At 38.8% G+C, this 24,693-nt stretch overlaps 1 protein-coding gene and 2 long non-coding RNA genes across 6 annotated transcripts in view; 2 read left to right on the top strand and 1 right to left on the bottom strand.

The window, feature by feature from the left end:
• LOC131532229 (uncharacterized) overlaps positions 1–24,693 on the top strand; it is a 136,736-nt gene that overhangs the window by 98,639 nt on the left and 13,404 nt on the right. Inside the window, exons 13-15 of the mRNA XM_058763739.1 lie at positions 3,528–3,941; positions 4,379–4,690; positions 4,953–5,048. Coding sequence (XP_058619722.1) covers positions 3,528–3,941; positions 4,379–4,690; positions 4,953–5,048 — 822 coding nt within the window. The remainder of the gene's footprint in view (positions 1–3,527; positions 3,942–4,378; positions 4,691–4,952; positions 5,049–24,693) is intronic.
• LOC131531681 (uncharacterized) lies at positions 8,060–13,641 on the top strand. 2 transcript variants are annotated; one of them, XR_009268755.1, is made up of 4 exons: positions 8,060–8,651; positions 11,629–12,045; positions 12,206–12,300; positions 13,098–13,641. It is a non-coding gene; the product is annotated as an uncharacterized LOC131531681 (long non-coding RNA). The 2 variants fall into 2 exon arrangements; XR_009268754.1 differs by having other exon boundaries at positions 11,965–12,045; positions 13,098–13,638.
• On the bottom strand, positions 15,994–23,291 carry LOC131531680 (uncharacterized). Of its 3 annotated transcripts, XR_009268753.1 has the most exons (8): positions 20,053–23,291; positions 18,577–18,988; positions 18,329–18,418; positions 17,159–17,262; positions 16,952–17,078; positions 16,769–16,833; positions 16,467–16,682; positions 15,994–16,386 (listed from the first exon to the last, which is right to left on the bottom strand). It is a non-coding gene; the product is annotated as an uncharacterized LOC131531680 (long non-coding RNA). The 3 variants fall into 3 exon arrangements; XR_009268751.1 differs by lacking the exon at positions 17,159–17,262; XR_009268752.1 differs by lacking the exon at positions 17,159–17,262 and having other exon boundaries at positions 18,577–18,662; positions 20,053–23,290.

Genomic DNA, 24,693 nt, shown 5'->3' with positions numbered 1-24,693 from the left:
CTTGTAAGTAGAAGTATACTTGTCATTTTAAGTATATTTCTGAGAAGTACATAAAAGTAGACAGTCTACTTTCCTAATTTTTAGTTTAAAAGTATACTAATAGCACACTCGAATAAACTCTTTTGTTAGGGTGACTATCAAACAAGTCTGTTGCATTGCGTGTTTCAGAGTGAAGTGTGACTAATGTAGAAACGAGCATAGAAATCAATTTACGACTGAGTTCACATGTGATTTATGAAACATTCGTATGCTGCCAATCTCATCGTACGAATGATCACACATTGATAAATGTGGCGGCTGAAAACAGTCGTTGTTTGAATATCACGCCCTAACAACTTACTTACTGCCCATAGCGCGCAAAGGGCAGCAACGAAATCCTTCCACTTCTGCAGGTCGCGGGCCAGTTTGCCTATCGTTCCCCAGGTGTGGTGGTAGCTTTTCAGTTCTTGTTCCACCGTTCGTCTCCAGGTGGTCTTTGGCCGTCCTCTCTTCCTCTTTCCATCTGGTGTCCAGTGTAGGGCTGTTTTGATGATGGAGCCGTCTTCTCTCCGCAGCACATGTCCAATCCATCGCCAACGTCTTTTCATGATTGTTGTAGCCATGTCTTCTTGTTTGCAGCAATACAGTAGGTCTTCATTAGAGATTTTGTTTGGCCAGAATACCTTGAGTATTCTCCTGAGGCTCTTGGTATGGAATGTGGACAGCTTGATGAGGTCTTGTTGCGTCATTCGCCAGCACTCTGCTCCGTAGAGGAGTACTGGTACAACACAGCTGTTGTAGAGTTTTAGCTTAGTGTTCACGCTAAATTGTGAGGACTTCCAGATGTTATTCATGCTGATGAAGGCATTCCTTGCTTTATTCAGTCTGTTCTGAATATCCATCTTACTTCCATCATCTGGCTCTTTAGTTTGCGTCTTTCTTCTATAACTTTCCAGGTGTTAAGCTTGATCCATTCTTTTGATCGTTTCTTCTCTCTGTAGCCCAGGCATTCCTCTGCACTCTGTTGGTAAACAGTCCTGATGTTATTATAGACTGTGTTGATATTGTCTGCATTGATTTCTGTGTCTAGATCTTGTAGCGCTTGGAACCTGTTCCTCACTTGTGTGACAAAAATGTGTTTCATGTGTGGGTCCTTTAGCTTCTGAATGTCGAATTTTCGCTGAACGTGTACTTTGTTTTGTGCTTTCCGAGCTTAAGTCTCACCACTGCTGTTACCAGTTGATGGTCACTTCCAACGTCTGCCCCTCGCTTTACTCTCACATCTAGCAGTGATCCTCTCCACATTCCATTGATAAGTAGATGGTCGATCTGGTTCTTGTCTCTGTTGTTGGGCGAGTACCAAGTCAACTTGTGTATGTCGCGGTGTGGGAACAAGGTGCCTCCAACAACCAGGTTGTTGGTTGTGCAAAACTCTAACAGCCTTTCTCCGTTCTCATTCATCGTCCCGCATCCATGTATTCCCATTACACGCTCGTTGTTGGTGTTGGCGCTCCCGATCTTTGCATTCAGGTCGCCTATGATGATCATCACGTCATGCCGTGGTGTTGACTTGACTTCTGCCTCTAACTGTTCATAAAAGAGGTCTTTCACTTCATCATTACTATCGTTGGTTGGACTGTAGCATTGGATTATAGTCATATTCACCTGCTTTCCTTTTACTCTCATTTTCATTATTCTGCTGTTGACAGGTTTCCATTCTATCAGGCTCCTTTCCACTCCTTTACTCAAGATGATGGCAACTCCTTTTTCATGCTGATTGTCCTCCTTTCCTGAATATAGAACTGTCTCTCCTGTTGATGTTGACACTCTTCCTGATCCAGTCCATCTGCTTTCGCTAATGCCCAAAATGTGTAAATTGTATCGGCGCATCTCTGCTGTTACTGCCCGTTTGGTACATTGTACGGACGTTCCAAAAACCTATCCTTGTCTTGGTTTTGGTATTCAAGACCTCTATCTTCCTGTCAGTGACTTCCTCAAGAAGGCTTTCACCACTGCCATTCATACAAATCCCCTGAGGTGACTCTAGAGGTCCGTCGCACCTGCTTGTGTATATTGACTTTGTTGCGGTTTCCGTAACCAGTAGATGTTTTCTAGGGCAGAGTGGTTAGCCCTGCGCCGAACCCCCAACCTGGAGGACCAAGGACCACGCTTTGTCTAGCCTCTACCCTTCAACCTGTCTGGCATGGGAGACCCTACCAGGAGCACGAAGCTCCAGCCAGCATAGCTCTCCGAGTCTCTGAGACATGCAAGCCCCCCAACCACTGCAAGGTGGTGGTCCGTTGGGAGGGCCCCTAACAACACCTTGGTTTAAAAGCCTCACCCGTAGACTTTACGACACGAAACCTGGCCAACAAGAAGTAATCTCATGAAAGAGAAATTGATCTTACTCCAAAAACACCCTTTAACCTTGTAATTGCAAACAAATAGGCTACGTTCATTTATATGTAATTTATATTAAAATACCGGTAAATATAAACATTTACATCCCCTCACTCCACAACAAGTCCTTTAAATTTAACGGTATTCAGAACAGAAGAATGAAAAATAAGTACCGTATTGTCCCGAATATAAGACGTGCCTGATAAGACAACCCCCCTTTTTCCAGATGTACCTTTTGGAAAAAGGCTTTTTGAAAACCAAATCTTGTTTTTTTTCTCTCTCTGTAAAACACATTTATTCTTAAATTATTTTCATATTGCATATTTTTTCCAATTCTAATTTTTGTTTTGAAAGTATGGTAAATACTGGTAAAATGTACCAACAATGACATTGGAAAATTAAGTGAAGAAACCAAGGTTTCAATTTTTTTCCCCCCTTTTTGGATTCATACATTAGTGACTGCAATTAGTGCACACAAGACAAACCATTGAAAACCAGATTTTTTATTTGGTTATACAAGAACACGTTTGAGAACATGCAAATAGACAGCAGTTGAAACTTATTCATCAGAAGGACTCAAGGTGACGTTAGAAGCAGAAGCAGCATCCTGGCTCAAAGTGACGTTAGGAGCCTCGGAATCCTGGCTCAAGGTGACGTTAGGAGACTCGGAATCCTGGCTCAAGGTGACGTTAGGAGACTCGGAATCCTGGCTCAAGGTGACGTTAGGAGCAGCATCTTGGCTCAAGGTGACGTTAGGAGCAGCATCTTGGCTCAAGGTGACGTTAGGAGCAGCATCTTGGCTCAAGGTGACGTTAGGAGCAGCATCCTGGCTCAAGGTGACGTTAGCAGCCGCGGAATCCTGGCTCAAGGTGACGTTAGCAGCCGCGGAATCCTGGCTCAAGGTGACGTTAGGAGCAGCGGAATCCTGGCTCAAGGTGACGTTAGGAGCAGCATCTTGCCTCAAGGTGACGTTAGGAGCAGCATCTTGGCTCAAGGTGACGTTAGGAGCAGCATCTTGGCTCAAGGTGACGTTAGGAGCAGCATCTTGGCTCAAGGTGACGTTAGGAGCAGCATCTTGGCTCAAGGTGACGTTAGGAGCAGCATCTTGGCTCAAGGTGACGTTAGGAGACTCGGAATCCTGGCTCAAGGTGACGTTAGGAAAAGCATCCTGGCTCAAGGTGACGTTAGGAGACTCGGAATCCTGGCTCAAGGTGACGTTAGGAGACTCGGAATCCTGGCTCAAGGTGACGTTAGGAGACTCGGAATCCTGGCTCAAGGTGACGTTAGGAGACTCGGAATCCTGGCTCAAGGTGACGTTAGGAGACGCATCCTGGCTCAAGGTGACGTTAGGAAAAGCATCCTGGCTCAAGGTGACGTTAGGAGACTCGGAATCCTGGCTCAAGGTGACGTTAGGAGCAGCATCCTGGCTCAAGGTGACGTTAGGAGCAGCATCCTGGCTCAAGGTGACGTTAGGAGACTCGGAATCCTGGCTCAAGGTGACGTTAGGAGACTCGGAATCCTGGCTCAAGGTGACGTTAGGAGACTCGGAATCCTGGCTCAAGGTGACGTTAGGAGACTGGAATCCTGGCTCAAGGTGGCGTTAGGAGACTCGGAATCCTGGCTCAAGGTGGACGTTAGGAAAAGCATCCTGGCTCAAGGTGGACGTTAGGAAAAGCATCCTGGCTCAGCGTGGCGTTAGGAAAAGCATCCTGGCTCAGCGTGGCGTTAGGAGCAGCGGAATCCTGGCTCAAGGTGGACGTTAGGAGCAGCGGAATCCTGGCTCAAGGTGACGTTAGGAGCAGCATCTTGGCTCAAGGTGACGTTAGAGCAGCATCTTGGCTCAAGGTGGCGTTAGGAGCAGCATCTTGGCTCAAGGTGACGTTAGGAGACTCGGAATCCTGGCTCAAGGTGACGTTAGGAGCATCCTGGCTCAAGGTGGCGTTAGGAGACTCGGAATCCTGGCTCAAGGTGGACGTTAGGAGCAGCATCCTGGCTCAAGGTGACGTTAGGAGACTCGGAATCCTGGCTCAAGGTGACGTTAGGAGCAGCATCCTGGCTCAAGGTGACGTTAGGAGACTCGGAATCCTGGCTCAAGGTGACGTTAGGAACAGCATCCTGGCTCAAGGTGACGTTAGGAGCAGCATCCTGGCTCAAGGTGACGTTAGGAAAAGCATCCTGGCTCAATGTGACGTTAGGAAAAGCATCCTGGCTCAACGTGACGTTAGGAGCCTCGGAATCCTGGCTCAAGGTGACGTTAGGAGCCTCGGAATCCTGGCTCAAGGTGACGTTAGGAAAAGCATCCTGGCTCAAGGTGACGTTAGGAGCAGCGGAATCCTGGCTCAAGGTGACGTTAGGAGCAGCGGAATCCTGGCTCAAGGTGACGTTAGGAGCAGCGGAATCCTGGCTCAAGGTGACGTTAGGAGCAGCGGAATCCTGGCTCAAGGTGGACGTTAGGAGCAGCGGAATCCTGGCTCAAGGTGACGTTAGGAGCAGCGGAATCCTGGCTCAAGGTGACGTTAGGAGCAGCGGAATCCTGGCTCAAGGTGACGTTAGGAGCAGCATCTTGGCTCAAGGTGACGTTAGGAGACTCGGAATCCTGGCTCAAGGTGACGTTAGGAGCAGCATCCTGGCTCAAGGTGACGTTAGGAGACTCGGAATCCTGGCTCAAGGTGACGTTAGGAGCAGCATCCTGGCTCAAGGTGACGTTAGGAAAAGCATCCTGGCTCAAGGTGACGTTAGGAGCCGCGGAATCCTGGCTCAAGGTGACGTTAGGAGCAGCGGAATCCTGGCTCAAGGTGACGTTAGGAGCAGCATCTTGCCTCAAGGTGACGTTAGGAGCAGCATCTTGGCTCAAGGTGACGTTAGGAGCAGCATCTTGGCTCAAGGTGACGTTAGGAGCAGCATCTTGGCTCAAGGTGACGTTAGGAGCAGCATCTTGGCTCAAGGTGACGTTAGGAGCAGCATCTTGGCTCAAGGTGACGTTAGGAAAAGCATCCTGGCTCAAGGTGACGTTAGGAAAAGCATCCTGGCTCAAGGTGACGTTAGGAAAAGCATCCTGGCTCAAGGTGACGTTAGGAGGAGCATCCTGGCTCAAGGTGACGTTAGGAGGAGCATCCTGGCTCAAGGTGACGTTAGGAGGAGCATCCTGGCTCAAGGTGACTCGCAGGGGGACAGAAATAGATGCACCAACCAAGTTACTGAGGCCATTCAGTGGATTGTCTGTAGAGAGAACAAAGCAAATTAATTCAAATGTAATGCAAAATCTTTATAATCTCATTACTTTACTCATGGAGTGATGGGTGATACTTGGTTTCTGAATCTGAAGCAATCTTGTAGTAATGTAAAGAGCCATGTTAAGCTATAGAGCTGAATACAAAGCAGTGATGACAAACGAACGAGAGACTTGGGAGGCCAAGTATTTAATATTTCTCAAGTTATTTTTAACTGCATTATAAAGACTTCTAGGTTCAGAGTAGGAGGAAGATTGCACAAGTGGACACGTTTGTGCAATTTGGCTGTTGAAAATATCACTTGATACTACCCAAATGAAAGCTACTTTTGGGAAAGAAAAAGAAAAACTATATTAGTTCATTTTGATGAATGAGTCCAAATGAGTGAATAAAACGATTGGCTCTTCTAATCACTAATATTGTGAGAACACACATATTGAAACAAAAATTCCTGCAACCAAACAAAGAATAAAACATTAAAACTCACCTTGCCATACCAACTGGTGATACAGAAACACCAAAAGAGTAAGTTTAATCAAGCCCATTTTTAACACAAATTTAACCACTAAAACAGCCAAAGAAAATATACATATAGTTCCAACCAAACCAGGACTTTTAAAGCCAAACAGAAAACAATTTGTGACACCTGGACAGCTCGTTAGCTCATTATTATATAATCAGTAAGCACACACAGCTTGAAAATCATTTAAGTGTGCTAAAAGTCCCCGGATGGTCTATTATTTCAGGTAGATTTTTGAAGTGTGGATCTGTGCACAGTCTTATGGCTAATATTGTTCACAATCCACTGCTTTTTAGTGAAGGATTCAGTTCAGAAATACATACGTGAAAAAACTACATAAAAACGACAAAAAAAAAAAAAAAGCAAACATGGCGGATATGCATGACCTAAAGTTAAGTAGAGAGGTTTAGATGCAATTGGCTGTTTGCAAAAACCCGCCCTCCTTAGATACTGTTGCTATGTCCAACAATGCCAATGCTATGTCTTTCTTAATTTGTGATCTTTTACACAGCTCAGGTATTCTGCTGGTTTGTAGTCTCTCTTCAGGTGTAAATACAGCTCCATCTTCTTTTGTATTTTAGTGGCATCTTTCCAATAGGCAGTGTAGTTTTGTTTTTGTAACTGTGTGATTTAGTTGGGCCTGATGGTGCTGTGCTGGTTTGGGTGTAGTGTGAGTACCAGCTGTAAAAGTGCGCTCTTCTGCAGGTTCTGCTCCTGCCACTGCAGGGCTTCAGCCTGGTAAGAGCTCGGATCACTGCATGTCAGGTGCTGCTGGAATTTCACAGCTCTCTTTTGAATATTAATTAATAGTGGGTATTGTCCTAATTCAGCTCTGCACGAGTTGTTTGGGGTTGCTCTGTTAACTTTTAAGATATTTTTACAAATTTGGGTGTGCATAATTTCAATTTCTTCTTTTTCCCATTTAGAGAAATCTTGGGTTTTTAGAGGTCCGCATATCTCACTGCCATATAGTGCAATTGGTTCGATTACTGCTTTTAGGATTTTTAGCCAGGTTTGAATTGGAATTTCATACTGAATTGTATTTTTGATCATGTAGAAGACTCTCAGTGCTTTTGCTTTCAGTGCATTCACAGCCAGATTGAAGTTTCCTGGTGAGCTGATTTTTAGTCCCAGATAGGTGTGAGAGATCCCAGTGTGCTTTGTGTCCAAATTTTTGATTTATTGCCCTCTCATAAAGATAAGACCCCCCACCCACCCAAACTGGACACCTGTTTTGTCCACCCTCACCCATCTAAATGAGCATCTGTTTTTACTGTCCAGTGATCCTAAGGTATTTATGAATGTTTTGGGAACCGTGTTTTTGTGTGGGCCATTGAAGACTATTATGTGTTTAAACTTTAAATTGTGAAACTGTGTTAAACGGGACAAAGGGAAGTTTTTATTAGAGTTTTTCACGCACACATATCAACAAAAAACATACGTAAAATGAGCAACGACTTGCTAGTGTTGTTGTAACGAACTCTAACTAGTTTTAAAACGTTTTAAGTTAAATAAAAAGTAGAAGTGAGCGTGTTTGTTTATTTAAAACAAACAAAGCATCTGACACCTTAGTTAAAACAATAGCATAACATTACAAAGTTAAATAATATAGAGTTGACTTATCTTACCCGTATTCTAAAACAAACAAAAAAAAAGCATTTGAAGCGAACCTTAAGTAAAAAGTCAAAAATTGTTACAAAAATTAAACAAAAGAAAAAGAGCAGACCATCCGTCAGATAACCGCACACTAGCGCGTCAAATTCAGAATGCGTTTACGCAGCCGAGTCCAGACCACGCCTTCCGCCACCCCCTAACAGCGTGAGACCGATGCAATGATTTAAAAGAATTAAAATAATGTTTTAACATTAGAACGAACGTTATTTTAATAAATCTTTAACATTTCTTAATTAATGAAACAATTCGGCACTCATCCTAAAGCTTTTCACTTTAAAATTAGGTGTTTACCTTTTAAACAAACAGTAGGCCTACCTAACCCGCAGGGTATTTTATTTTATTTACTTTAGTTTAGTTATTCGCACTTAATTTAGTAATTCCTTTATTTACTCTTCTATTTTTGTCAAGTTTAAGACTTCTGACGTGTTATAACCCAGACTTTTTTCACTTTTAAAAATTTGTTTTTTTTTCTTATAAAAATCGCCTCTAAGCCACAGGAAAAGGTTGTTTGTCTTGTTTTATTTTATTTTAGTAGTATACTACCTTTATTTACTCTTTGATTTTTGTCAATCTTTAAACTTTCTAGCCTGCTATAACGGTTAAAACCAACCCGGTCTCATCAATCTGCGTATAAATAACACGAGTTTACACTTTCAAATTGCGTGTAATGCATACGCCAAAGTCCACTTTTGCGAGCATATAACACGCCAATCTTTCCCATTATCTTCAGTGGAGAGCAGATGCGTCCGAATACCACGCAGCATCTTCAGCAGCAGTGACGTCACCAGCGAGGCTCGGTCACGGCTCGATTCGCCCGGTTCACCTGATGCGTGTACACCTTCAAACAGGTAAGTAAAGGCGACGCTCTTTTTATGTAACGAGATCACGTGTTTAACGGTATTATTTTAATTATTTCAGTGTTTCTGCATCACATTAGATAAGGTAATGTGTTCAAATGAGTTGTTAGTGGAGCTAGCACAGCTGGTAGCCTGCCTAAGCTAACTTCTACTGTATATTATAGACCTGTTGCAGTTTTAAATAAATCAATAAATAAAACCGTTTCTAATCATGTTGTGACATGGGTCTTCAGCTTTTAGACATGGCTGATGACAGCACAACAAATCAACCAACCAACCCGGTATTGTGTGATAATTGTGATCATGTAAAAAGTTCATACATTTACCATATTTTTACCATAGTAACTGTTGCTCGACCATGTCATGTGTAGTCAATACACAGTAACTACAACATATACCATGCCTCTCATCACCGTAACTGTAGTTTTACTGTGGTATTTTTTGTAGGTATGGTAACCACAACACCTTTTCATGATTTTACCATAGTAAAGTAACTGTATTTACTGTCTACTCTTTGTATGGGTTTACCACAGTAACTGTAGTTTTACTGTGGTATTTGTAGTTAAAGCGTAGTTTTACTGTGGTATTTGTAGTTAAAGCACAATAACCACAACACGTACTATGAGTTTACCACAGTAACCGTAGTTTTACTGTGGTATTTAAAGCACAATAACCACAACACGTACTATGAGTTTACCACAGTAACCGTAGTTTTACTGTGGTATTTAAAGCACAATAACCACAACACGTACTATGAGTTTACCACAGTAACCGTAGTTTTACTGTGGTATTTAAAACACAATAACCACAACACGTTACTATGAGTTTACCACAGTAAATGTAGTTTTACTGTGGTATTTGTAGTTAAAGCACAATAACCACAGCACGTATTATGAGTTTACCACAGTAACCGTAGTTTTACTGTGATATTTAAAGCACAATAACCACAACACGTATTATGAGTTTACCACAGTAACCGTGGTTTTACTGTGGTATTTGTAGTTAAACACAATAACCACAACACGTTACTATGAGTTTACCACAGTAACCGTGGTTTTACTGTGATATTTAAAGCACAATAACCACAACACATATTATGAGTTTACCACAGTAACTGTAGTTTTACTGTGGTATTTGTAGTTAAACACAATAACCACAACACGCACTATGAGTTTACCACAGTAACTGTAGTTTTACTGTGGTATTTGTAGATAAAGCACAATAACCACAGTATGTACTATGAGTTTACCACAGTAACTGTAGTTTTACTGTGGTATTTGTAGTTAAAGCACAATAACCACAACACGTACTATGAGTTTACCACAGTAACTGTAGTTTTACTGTGGTATTTGTAGATAAAGCACAATAACCACAACACGTTACTATGAGTTTACCACAGTAACTAGTTTTACTGTGGTATTTGTAGATAAAGCACAATAACCACAACACGTACTATAAGTTTACCACAGTAACTGTAGTTTTACTGTGGTATTTGTAGTTAAAGCACAATAACCACAGCACGTGCTATGAGTTTACCACAGTAACTGTAGTTTTACTGTGGTATTTGTAGTTAAACACAATAACCACAGCACGTACTATGGGTTTACCACAGTAACTGTGTAGTTTTACTGTGGTATTTGTAGTTAAAGCACAATAACCACAGCACGTACTATGAGTTTACCACAGTAACTGTAGTTTTACTGTGGTATTTGTAGTTAAAGCACAATAACCACAGCACGTACTATGAGTTTACCACAGTAACCGTAGTTTTACTGTGATATTTAAAGCACAATAACCACAACACGTACTATGAGTTTACCACAGTAACTGTAGTTTTACTGTGGTATTAGTAGTTAAAGCACAATAACCACAGCACGTACTATGAGTTTACCACAGTAAATGTAGTTTTACTGTGGTATTTGTAGATAAAGCACAATAACCACAACACGTACTATGAGTTTACCACAGTAACTGTAGTTTTACTGTGGTATTTGTAGTTAAAGCACAATAACCACAGCACGTATTATGAGTTTACCACAGTAACTGTAGTTTTACTGTGGTATCTGTAGTTAAAGCACAATAACCACAGCACATACTATGAGTTTACCACAGTAACTGTAGTTTTACTGTGGTATTTGTAGTTAAAGCACAATAACCACAGCATGTATTATGAGTTTACCATAGTAACCGTAGTTTTACTGTGATATTTAAAGCACAATAACCACAACGCGTATTATGAGTTTACCACAGTAACTGTAGTTTTACTGTGATATTTAAAGCACAATAACCACAACACGTACTATGAGTTTACCACAGTAACCGTAGTTTTACTGTGATATTTAAAGCACAATAACCACAACACGTATTATGAGTTTACCACAGTAACTGTAGTTTTACTGTGGTATTTGTAGATAAAGCACAATAACCACAAAACGTACTATGAGTTTACCACAGTAACTGTAGTTTTACTGTGGTATTTGTAGTTAAAGCACAATAACCACAGCACGTACTATGAGTTTACCACAGTAACTGTAGTTTTACTGTGATATTTAAAGCACATAACCACAACACGTATTATGAGTTTACCACAGTAACTGTGGTTTTACTGTGGTATTTGTGTTAAAGCACAATAACCACAACACGTATGAGTTTACCACAGTAACTGTAGTTTTACTGTGGTATTTGTAGTTAAAGCACAATAACCACAGCACGTACTATGAGTTTACCACAGTAACTGTAGTTTTACTGTGGTATTTGTAGTTAAAGCACAATAACCACAGCACGTACTATGAGTTTACCACAGTAACTGTAGTTTTACTGTGGTATTTGTAGTTAAAGCACAATAACCACAGCACGTACTATGAGTTTACCACAGTAACTGTACTCTATACTATTTGTAAAGCAGTGCTTGCCACGCCTTTAATATGTTTTTGTGAAGTAATTCAATATTTTCTTTTCTGTCTTGCAGTTAACGCCAGATTACATACTCCAGCAGCTCTTTTAAGAAGCCCTCTCTCTCTCTCTCTTTCTCTCTCTCTCTCTCTCTTTCTCTCTCTCTCTCTCTCTCTCTCTCTCAATTCAATTTAATTCAATATGTGCTTTATTGGCATGACAATTGTTACAATGTATTGCCAAAGCGTAGTGTTTACTTTGAATCTAGAACAGATTTATATGCAACAAAAACATGCATGTAGATACATTTAAAAAGTAGAACAAATCAACATTTTAGAATTCCATGAACAATTTAAAATTCAATGTTGTGTGTGTGTGTGTGTGTGTGTGTGTGTCTTTCTCTCTCTCTCAGCTTTTCTGTTCCTATTTTGCTGATCTTGAAGAAGCTGCCAAGAAGGCTGAACAAGTTCTTCAAAGATTCAACCCTTCACAGGTAATGTTGAACACATTTAGCTGTAGCTGATTTGCTTTAATGAACGCATCCTTAATAATATCTTTCTTTACAGTCCTTCCTCTCAAATATTTTGGTCACTTTGGTCATTTTTAACACACTGTCTCAACATGTATATATTTCTCTTCATTTATGCTGAAAGGGAAGACCAAAGGAAGGCCTATCATGGGATTTGAATTTGGCCATCTTGTGTGTTACGGAGAAGACCAAAAGCTGCAAAGACAAATACTTCCAGTGGTACGTCTGTGTTGCTCTGAGCACCTTGACTAAACTGTACTGCAGTTACATTTGCACAGCATTTGATGTTTCTTTAACTTTGGTTTACGTAGCCCATCAGGAAGAACCCTCAACAAAGTGTCATGTAGAAGTAGTAATAATTCATACAATTTACCAAGTCAGCAAATTCATATGATATTGTACAAGCGAACTCATACAAAATTCTACCACTTTTACTCCTGCTGCTGTCATTGGCCAGTGCCTCAACTCTCCTGCAGAGTCAAGTCAAGTCACTATTATTTGTATAGTGCTTTTAACAATGCAAATTGTGTCAAAGCAGCTTTACATCAGCTTTACAGTATTTATATGCAGATTGTGCCCGTTGTAAGTAGTCAGAGTGTTTGTATCATAAAGTTTATTTTAAGTCCATTGGAATCTTTATTAATCTTTACAAATTGGTGCGGTCTCTTCCCGTTCTAACAGTACATGATGCCTGTCCACACCTCAGAATCTGCCTTTCTTTCCGTGTTGATTTTTATTGAACATATCTGTCTAAGAAGCAAGAGTCTGGAAATGCTGTTTTAACTTGTTACGTGACAAATCAGATCTTCAGTTAATTTGGCCAAATCAGATCACTTAAAGCTGTTCACTGCAAGAACAAGAACTATAATGATAACTATTTTAGCATCCACACCAACAGACAATAATGTTCTGTTTACTGTTATACATGCTGCAATTATGTTGTTGTCTACCATTTGTTGTTGTCAATGTATTTATTATTCATCATGTGTTCAATTCTGTCTCTTCCTGTCTTGCAGGATTTTTCACAGATTACTCCATCAGCTTTCCACAATATCAGCCCTTCCAAAAGCTTCCACATCTCTCTCTCTCTCTCGTGTGGCAGATCTGCTCTCAGTCCTTTACTGCAAACTTCCAATATTAGCATGTATACTTGTATTAATTCCTCCTGTACAGTTAACACTCCCGTCTCTACTGTGAGCACTGCACTCCTGTCACTATCACTATATATATATATTCTTGCTCAAAATGGTTGACTTTTATCATTTTAAAATTATAATTAATATTAACCATTAATTTGTCTTGCATTTAGTCACAATAGTAGCAAACAATGATTACAGGAGATATATTTTTAAAGGTAATAATTGTAAAATATTGAAATATTGTTTTTAATTATTTTTGCCTTTTTTTATTTGTTTTGTTAAAGAGAAGAAAATATGCACTTTTCAAATGGAGCCTGGCATATTATTTTATTATCTTATAACATTTTCTGTAAACAAATTCTCGTTTTATTTTTGAATATAGACAATGTTTTTAAAGGGGTTTTCTGTTGCATATTTCTTAGTTACCTCCATGCAAATACATTTTTATAATCAACTGCTTTTTTGTTTCATTTTTTTCTCCATAGTGGCACAAACTGGAGAACTATATGGGAAAAGTTTGAGATATCAATAAACGTTGTAAAATGACTACAAAATGTGTGATTCATGATTTTTTTTTTTTTTTTTGCATAGTTCAACTGGCAGATCTAAGAATGGCAAGCTTGTAGGGTCCATTTCCAGGAAGTGATTGACTGTTTTCCTTTAATACACTATAAATACACTGTAAATGTTACAGAAGCAAAATTGAATAGTAGAAAAATATAGCATGTTTGAATAATTATCAGAGGGGTTTTTTGTAAGCAAATTAAACATTTTGACTTATTTGTTTTTCACACAGTGTATGCAAACTTTTGAGTTTAAATATTGTACATTAATATTAGTGTAAACAATGTACAATGGGAACTATTTCTTGTTTGAAAAAAAAAAAATTACTGTAATCAACAAATCTGTTGCTACATCAGGTTAACCACACGATGCAATCTGTTGTTGCAATTTTATAATGAGTGGAGACAAATAAACATTTAACTGATTATCTGTCCATTCACCCCAAGATCCCGGAAGATTCTGTTACGAATTACCATATATGGACAAGTGAGTGTGACGCCTCTGCTCAACTGGGTTGCCATTGGCTTTGAAGTGCCCTTGGCAGTCGCAGAACTCGCTGTGATTGGACTATCTTTTAACCCAAATTAAAAAAAAAGCTTAATGTTGTAAAGTACGTTTTGCTGTTATTATTACGTCAGTAATACCTTCAGTTAACAATGCAGTGTTGCTATGTCGTGAGAAATTACCACTTTACCGAGATCGTAACCCTAACCCTGAGCATAACTTTATTAAACTACAAATACCAGCGTCATGCTTTTCGTGTTTGAATGGCAGAGGCTTATGGGTAATGTCGTTTAAAATGTTTAATAATAAAATGGGGGAAAATACAATCTTTTTTGAACAAAGGTATATTTAAACATGTTCATTGTGCAAACATTTATGACATATGTAAGAGGCAGGCTGAAATTTGGTATTTTACTAAGAGCACTCTTTTAAACACCTTTATACCACCTTTCCATATTATGTTTGAAAACTCTGTCCAACATTATTTAATTAACACAGCATAAGTAGTTGTCTTGCCAAATTTCTCTTTAAAACTATAATCAGACTTTGATTTACAGCCATTTGAAATGTTAATTGTTTTTTCTCTTCCAGGGGACTCTACTGGGCCCCTGTGGATGGAAGGGCAGTACAACATACACAGATCTATTCTCGATATCACAACTAACTGTGCTGAGTCAGTTTTTAGATGGTCTTTTCAGTAACTCGTCAATATGTTAGTTGCAAGTCATAGTTATCTTAGAATAAGAACAGACCCCAAACAAATCTATATCAGTGCCTATTTGGAAAGTGCTCCATTTATTTCATTAGATCAGGAGCAAGAATACAGTGTTGACAGTAAACAAAGACACCAATTTAAACAACTAATATATATTGTGACACTTCATTGTACTGTAAGGCCAATGTGTCATTCAGTAAGACAATGTACAGACAGTGTGTGGTTTATGATGCAAAAGCCATACAATTCATGCAATTCATAATATAAAAGACCTCATTTGTATCTCTGTGTTATAAATGTCTTATATTTGTCCTCTTCAGGTGCTGAACATCAGTAATGTCCATGCTCATCTTGCTTATAATACAGTATAGGATTCATGTTGATCTTTCCCTGGTAAACTGAGTACAGTTGTGCAAGAAGTGCCTGCAGCAATATAGTCCATGCAGTCTCTTCTAATGCATCTTTCAGCATTCCCTTCTTGTAAATGTTCATGTTTTAATTAAAACAATCATAGTAATTATATGTATTGTTTACTAAATTAAATGGTGTATTTACCAAACACCATCCCTAATACAGAATATTTACTTCATAGTTTATTATCCAACACTATGTGCAATAATTTACTGGAGGACACAGCATAAAGACAGCTAAAGTAGCATATTAAGACATGATAGTCAAGGGAAATAAAAATGGGTTATGTTTCAACCATATTATTTTAATCAGTTGAAGCCACCCAAATGCATGCATGGTGAAATGTCTTGAGCATCATAGAATCACATTCAGTTTCCTGCTCATCATCAGAGCTCTCCTGGTTTTCTTCCTCTTGCTTGCTTGTCCATGTCCCTATCATAATCTTCTTCTTCCATGTCATGAACAATTTGCAGTTGTTATCCATCACCCTACAGTACAACTGACGAACAAAAGACGTGACCAATTCAAATCAAATCACTTTATTGTCACAATACCATGAACGCAAGTGTACAGGTGGTGAAAGTCTTCTGTGCAAACTGCAGCATGACAATATGGATGAACTGAAAACAATAATAAACAATAATCACAGTACATATATATCTTTGCAGTGCAGTACGGCATAAATTAGTGCAAACAGAATGTCACGGTGCAGAATAATAGTGAGTCAGAGTCCAGTCAGTGTAAGTGATGGAGTGCAGTGCATATGAGGTTGGTGTGCTGTGTCTGGTGTTACTGGTACGAGTTCAGTTCAGTCTGATTGTCTGTGGGAAGAACTTGTCTTGCAGTCTGCTGGTGAAGGTTCTGCGATAACATCTGCCTGATGGTTAAGAGTGAGAGCAATCCATGGCTCGGGTGGCTGGAGTCTCTGACAGTCCTCTGTGCTTTCCTCACACACCACCTGGTCTTGATGTCCTGGAGGGACAAAACATGTATTTAGGGTGTGGTAATCAATAAACAAAATATAGTATTTTTAATTGTTGCACTGGACTTACCATTGATTCTTGATGGAGTTCTGGCCTAAATGAATCCCTCCTCTTATCTTCCAGTTGTTCAGTTGGTAAGTTTCTTTTATGGCCCGTAACATCTGAGCTGTCGCAGTAGAGCTGTTCGTGAATGCAGTCTTCACAGCAGATATCTGATGGGTTCAGGCAGCAGTGCTTCACTTGGTGGCCATTGAATTGATATCTTCATCAACTGGCTTCATCCTCCTTCAAACAAAGAGACAAAACAATAAGTCAATGATAACTCCAGAGAAATAGTTTTGGTGAATACAGGTGCAGGTGTCAGTACTCACCATATTTAGTCATTTCCTGCCCAAAACCCAGAGATGATGCACAGCTGATTTGCTCATTCTAGGATCTATAAAAAGATGTGTATGTGAAAAATGACAACTTCTGAGTCTAACTTGAAGAGTTCTTTGAGAGATCAACATCAAATACTGTACCACATATACTGCATAGCTTGAACACATACATACCAGTGGAAATGTGCAACTTTTCTTTTCTGTTTGGGCAGAAGTGTAGGCCATGTTCATTCCTCATCCCCAACAGGACTGGTTTGACCGGTTTGCTGTGACTGATTTTCTTTTCGTTTTTGGTCTTTAGCTGTAAACAAGAAAATATCTATTGACCCCATGTTTAATTATTGTTGTTTAAGCATAAATTAAGCAGTTATAACTATATACTTCAAGCTCAAGTTCCCTGGCAGCTCTAGCGGCTCCTGAGTTCATCTGTATACATCAGATTCAGAGTCTGAGAAAAGGCCATCACGCAAACTCTCAGTTTCTACCTTACAACAGAGTTTAAAAGAATGTGTGAGTGAGTGACGGAGTGAAGGAATAAGATGAAGAGAAACATACTTTTGTGTGTACGTTTTACAGAATAAGAGGAAAACAGCATTGGAAAAAGCTGAATTCTTCAATAGCAAGCTATATTATTATGAATTATTTTAAATATGATTAAATGCTGGCGGTATTGTTGTAAGCAATTTAAAGGCATCTTCACACCAAGGATGAGTCTATACCGCAGCTATTCAACCTTTAATGACACAGAGGAGCAATATCATTGGAATCTCTTTTGACTCTTTCAGAACAAATTGTTCCAGCTGATGAACAATAAAAACATTGACAGCCAATCAGAATCCACCAGACTTTAAAGAGCTGGAGCATTTAAATGGCAGACAACAATCACAGCGTGCAGTTATAATAAACAGAACCTTATTGTCTGTTGGTGTGGATGCTAAAATAGTTATCATTATAGTTCTTGTTCTTGCAGTGAACAGCTTTAAGTGATCTGATTTGGCCAAATTAACTGAAGATCTGATTTGTCACGTAACAAGTTAAAACAGCATTTCCAGACTCTTGCTTCTTAGACAGATATGTTCAATAAAAATCAACACGGAAAGAAAGGCAGACTCTGAGGTGTGGACAGGCATCATGTACTGTTAGAACGGGAAGAGACCGCACCAATTTGTAAAGATTAATAAAGATTCCAACGGGCACAATCTGCATATAAATACTGTAAAGCTGATGTAAAGCTGCTTTGACACAATTTGCATTGTTAAAAGCACTATACAAATAATAGTGACTTGACTTGACTCTGCAGGAGAGTTGAGGCACTGGCCAATGACAGCAGCAGGAGTAAAAGTGGTAGAATTTTGTATGAGTTCGCTTGTACAATATCATATGAATTTGCTGACTTGGTAAATTGTATGAATTATTACTACTTCTACATGACACTTTGTTGAGGGTTCTTCCTGATGGGCTACGTAAACCAAAGTTAAAGAAACATCAAATGCTGTGCAAATGTAACTGCAGTACAGTTTAGTCAAGGTGCTCAGACCAACACAGACGTACCACTGGAAGTATTTGTCTTTGCAGCTTTTGGTCTTCTCCGTAACACACAAGATGGCCAAATTCAAATCCCATGATAGGCCTTCCTTTGGTCTTCCTTTCAGCATAAATGAAGAGAAATATATACATGTTGAGACAGTGTGTTAAAATGACCAAAGTGACCAAAATATTTGAGAGGAAGGACTGTAAAGAAAGATATTATTAAGGATGCGTTCATTAAAGCAAATCAGCTACAGCTAAATGTGTTCAACATTACCTGTGAAGGGTTGAATCTTTGAAGAACTTGTTCAGCCTTCTTGGCAGCTTCTTCAAGATCAGCAAAATAGGAACAGAAAAGCTGAGAGAGAGAGAAAGAAAGACACACACACACACACACACACACACAACATTGAATTTTAAATTGTTCATGGAATTCTAAAATGTTGATTTGTTCTACATTTTAAATGTATCTACATGCATGTTTTTGTTGCATATAAATCTGTTCTAGATTCAAAGTAAACACTACGCTTTGGCAATACATTGTAACAATTGTCATGCCAATAAAGCACATATTGAATTAAATTGAATTGAGAGAGAGAGAGAGAGAGAGAGAGAGAGAGAGAGAGAAAGAGAGAGAGAGAGGGCTTCTTAAAAGAGCTGCTGGAGTATGTAATCTGGCGTTAACTGCAAGACAGAAAAAAAAATATTGAATTACTTCACAAAAACATATTAAAGGCGTGGCAAGCACTGCTTTACAAATAGTATAGAGTACGGTTACTGTGGTAAACTCATAGTACGTGTTGTGGTTATTGTGCTTTATCTACAAATACCACAGTAAAACTACAGTTACTGTGGTAAACTCATAGTACGTGTTGTGGTTATTGTGCTTTATCTACAAATACCACAGTAAAACTACATTTACTGTGGTAAACTCATAGTACGTGTTGTGGTTATTGTGCTTTAACTACAAATACCACAGTAAAACTACGGTTACTGTGGTAAACTCATAGTACGTGTTGTGGTTATTGTGCTTTAAATATCACAGTAAAACTACGGTTACTGTGGTAAACTCATAGTACGTGTTGTGGTTATTGTGCTTTAAATATCACAGTAAAACTACGGTTACTGTGGTAAACTCATAGTACGTGTTGTGGTTATTGTGCTTTAACTACAAATACCACAGTAAAACTACAGTTACTGTGGTAAACCCATACAAAGAGTATACAGTAATTACAGTTACTTTACTATGGTAAAATTATGAAAAGGTGTTGTGGTTACCATACCTACAAAAAATACCACAGTAAAACTATAGTTACGGTGATGAGAGGCATGGTATATGTTGTAGTTACTGTGTATTGACTACACATGACATGGTCGAGCAACAGTTACTATGGTAAAAATATGGTAAATGTATGAACTTTTTACATGATCACAATTATCACACAATACCGGGTTGGTTGATTTGTTGTGCTGTCATCAGCCATGTCTAAAAGCTGAAGACCCATGTCACAACATGATTAGAAACGGTTTTATTTATTGATTTATTTAAAACTGCAACAGGTCTATAATATACAGTAGAAGTTAGCTTAGGCTAATGTCAATGGCAGGCTACCAGCTGTGCTAGCTCCACTAACAACTCATTTGAACACATTACCTCATCTAATGTGATGCAGAAACACTGAAATAATTAAAATAATACCGTTAAACACGTGATCTCGTTACATAAAAAGAGCGTCGCCTTTACTTACCTGTTTGAAGGTGTACACGCATCAGGTGAACCGGGCGAATCGAGCCGTGACCGAGCCTCGCTGGTGACGTCACTGCTACTGAAGATGCTGCGTGATATTCGGACGCATCCGAATGGGGGGCCAAGATGGCGTCGATACAGGTGGACGCGTAGGCGTGGGCTGCTAAGGTGATGAGGTGATAACATATCTTGCACAACTTTTTTTTTCTCACTTAATTAGCACAGAGGACTCTTTTACAGCACAGGCTTTTTCGGTATTTGATTATATGGGTAAATCTAAGAAGAGGGGAAAGCAATCTTTAAAAACATCGCCACTCTGTGTTTCTGGCGCGAACAAAAGTGAATGTGCAGAACTCAGTAACGTTACTGCTAACATCACAGTGATGGATTCGGTAAAGGAGAATGAAACACCAATGTGGTATGATTCAATTCAAAACTTTGAATCAGAGGCTGTTATCCCCCTTCCTGATACACCTCAGAAACCGCTGGCCAAAAAAACGAAGCGACAAGAGGAAAGAGATCCAGAAGAAAGCGACAGAAACGCGAGTATACTGACGGCTATACGAGAACTTTCTGCTAAACATGATGAATCTTTTAAAAAGATTGCTACAATTGAAATGACAACCGAAGCTACATCTAAGCTGCTTGAAAATCTCTCCGCGACGGTTCACCAACTTGTACTGGATGTCGGACAACACCCCAGATAGCACACGTACGTCTGCAAGATGTCTGTTAAAGATCTCTTGATCTGGAAAGCATCTGCTGTCTATAAACGTCTGACAGACGTCTGTAAGATGTCAGTTTTACATACATTCTAAATCATAAACATCTTAAAGACATCTAATAGACGTCTATTTGACATCTAAAAGGAGACATCCTATAGACGTATTGCAGATGAGCAAACACCCTAAAAAATACGTCTTGCAGATGTAAATGCAGACGTCAAATAGACGTCTCAGAGATGTACGTGTGCTATCAGGGACAAAGAAGCCTTGAAAAGCATTGATGGAGAGATACAGAGTTTGAAAGAAGAAAATAAGTCCCTGAAATCCGGGCTGTATGAATGCAGACGTTATAGCTGGAGATGGCTGCTGAAGTTGCATGGAGTAAGAGAAAAAGAAGGGGAGGACATCAGGATGGTTGCGATTGACGTCTGTGGAAGAGTCGCTCCAGGTATTCGCGATGGACTAAACCAAGGCGTGGACATAGCTCATCGTCTGGGACCGGCAAGGGCTATCATCATCCTGTTTGCTTTTCGCCGTGTTCGAGATGCAGTCTGGCGAGCCGCCAGAAGATGCAAGTTTCTAGAAGATAACGGCCTACGTCTAACGGAGCCCCTGTCTCCAGAAGACAGAGCTGCGAGGGAAAAGCTCTGGCCTCTTGTTAAAGCGGCAAGGGATGCGGGCAAGAAGGCCTCATTCCGTTCCTCGTTTGCGTTAATTGATGGAAAGAAGCACTTCTTTTCGGAGGTAAAGTAATCTTGAATGTCGTCGGTGACTGAACTCGAGGAACAAGTAATGCGATAGCCTTTATAGACACTCGAGGTTGATTTGTCCCCTTAGGTCGCATGTTTAGCTGTTCAACACTTCTAGTGTTGAAGACTGGATTGGCCATGTCTTTACTGTTTTACTTATTTGAATGATATCGTATTCTTTTTGCTATTATTATTGTCATTGACATCGTCATTATTTCATATTACTTGTCTTATTCAAGTTTATTCAATGGCCATCACTTTACTTACAAGCACAAAGTAAACCCTGCTCGATATTTACGTTATTATTTAATGTTTTATTTATGCATTTATATGTTTATCTTTTGGGTTTTATTATACATTGTGCTGTGTTTATTCATGTTAGTTCAATATGTTATAAGTTGTTGCCACCTCTCCCTTGATGGTTTAAGTTAAGTGTTTTTGCATTTTTCACTTTTTTTCTTATTGCTTATTCTTCAAACTCTAGAATTTTTTTTCGTTCATGTTCATTTGTTTTAATGGATCATACGTTTAGATCTTTGTCTGTTCTGTCTTTGAATGTCAGGGGATTGCGCAATGTGGTCAAAAGGAAAGCAATTTTTTTAGTTTGTAAGAGAAGTGATGTTGATTTTATTTTTTTACAAGAAACACATTCTGGAGATGTGGATGAAAAATTTTGGAAGACACAATGGGGAAATACAGTGTTCTACAGTCATGGCAGTAACCATTCTGCTGGGGTCGCAACCCTTATTCACAAATTTAAAGGGGATATACTAAAAGTGGTGGGATCAGATGACGGCAGGTGGATATTGACTGTTATTAAGTTGGACAATTCTTTTTTCATTTTATGCAACATTTATGGGTATAATTCTCACCACTCTAATAAAGTGTTTTTCTCTCATATCACTGTTAAAATTAAAGAACTGCTTTTGGACTATAGAGGTTCTCATATAATTTTAGGTGGTGACTTCAATGAGTGCATGGATGATGTTTTAGATCGATTTCCCCCTAAACCCTGCAGTGTTGCTTTAAGAAATGACGTAATTTTATCATTGTGCTCTGATCTCTCTTTGGTTGATGCCTGGCGGTTTTACAACCAAGATTCACAGGAATATACTTGGTCTAATAAAAATTTATCCTTTAGATCTAGAATAGATTTTTTTCTTATATCCTCTTCAGTTCTTCACCTTGTCAAGGACATTTCACACTCTTTTGCTCCTTTGTCAGACCATAAGCAAATTTTAATAAATCTTGGTGGTTTGCAACCTATTTCTAAAATGCGGGGTTACTGGAAATTTAATAATGCTCTATTGAAGGATACTAAATTTAACGATAGCATAATTAATCTTGCGAAAGAATTATTTACTAATGTGCATAATGGCTATAAAGAAAAATGGGAATACTTTAAATATAAATCCAGATTTATTGCTATTAAAAGATGTAAAGAACTGAAAGCCTCTAGACTTCAAGCTGAATCTAATTTGCTATGTCGGTTAAATGATTTATCATCAAAAGAGAATGTTTCAGAAGAAGAAAAATTAGAGTTGGATAAGATTAATTTTCAAATTAATGAACTTTATTTAGAGTTAGCCAAAGGGGCATTCGTTAGATCCAGAGCCAAATGGCTGGAAGAAGGCGAAAGGAACTCTAGCTATTTCTTTGCGCTTGAAAAGAGAAACGGAAAGAGAAAATCTCTCTCAGCTCTTAATATCGATGGAGCAGTTTGTAAAGATCTAGTTCAGATTTCTAATTTCGTTACAAATTTTTATAGTAACCTTTACTCTTCTAAATTTGATATTAATAGTTGTGATAGCTTTCTTGATAAAATACAGGGTTGTATCCCTGCTATTGATGAGGATTATAAATCATATTGTGAGTCGGAGCTAAAATGTGAAGAAGTATGAAGGCACTTCAATTGATGAAAAAAGGAAAATCTCCGGGCATCGACGGCCTTTCTGTTGAATTTTACACTCATTTTGGGATACTTTAAAAAGCCCTTTAGTAAAAATGTTTAAAGAATGCATCATTCAAAGAGAGATGACAGTGACCATGAAACAAGGGATAATTTATCTTATCCTAAAGCTAACAAAGATATTCTTTCAATTGATAATTGGCGCCCCATTACGCTCTTAACTGTAGATTATAAAATCCTGGCTTTGGTGTATGCCAATAGATTAAAAACAAATCTTGATTCTATTATTTCTGAAACTCAATCTGGTTTTTTAAAGGGCCGCCATATATCCAATAATATAAGATTAGTTTTGGATTTGCTTGATTATGCTGATTCTGTGCACTCAAATAGTCTTATTCTTTTTCTTGATTTTTACAAAGCCTTTGATACGATTGAGCACCAGTTTCTTTTAAAATCTCTAAAGTTGTTTGGATTTGGGGATGCCTTTGTTGACACTATTGCTATGTTTTATAATGGAATCAATAGTTCTGTTGTCATACATTTTATTACCTCTAATAGATTTGATATACTGTGTGGTGTTAGGCAGGGCTGCCCAATTTCTCCTTTTTTATTTTTATTAGTTACAGAGCTATTATCCCTATGTATTGTTCAAAATCAAGAATTAAAAGGAATTTCTGTTTTAGGGAGGGAAATTAAGATTTCACAATGGGCGGACGACACCACATTGTTTCTAAAGGATGAATCGCAAGTGTCAAAGGCTCTAGACTTAATATACAATTTTTCTTGTGCTTCTGGTCTAAAATTGAATATCTCAAAATGTGAGATATTGCCTGTTCATGATTTGAATAATAACTCCATAGAAAATATTCCTATTAAATCCACGGTTAAATATTTAGGCATTTATATCACCAAAAATCTTCTGGCAAGACAGCACTTGAACTTTTCGTCCAGGATTGTCAAATCTAAAAACATTCTTAATTCCTGGCTACAACGGGACCTATCTTTATATGGAAGAGTGCTATTGTCCAAGGCTGAGGGTCTTTCTCATTTTGTATATCCATCTCTATCTTTATTTGTTGAGAATAAATTGGCCAAAGAAATTAACAGTATTTTCTTAAAATTTGTTTGGAGAAATAAACCTCATAAATTAAAAAAGGAAGTGCTTTGTAATAGTAGAGCAGATGGGGGTATTGATTTTTTAGATTTTTCTGACACAGTAAATATTTTTAAAATTAATTGGCTTAAAAGATGTCTAGCTA

Source organism: Onychostoma macrolepis, chromosome 23, assembly GCF_012432095.1.
Source record: "Onychostoma macrolepis isolate SWU-2019 chromosome 23, ASM1243209v1, whole genome shotgun sequence".
Classification (NCBI taxonomy): domain Eukaryota; kingdom Metazoa; phylum Chordata; class Actinopteri; order Cypriniformes; family Cyprinidae; genus Onychostoma; species Onychostoma macrolepis.
Note: the sequence above shows the minus strand (reverse complement) of the source record. Positions and strands in the feature narration are given on the sequence as shown.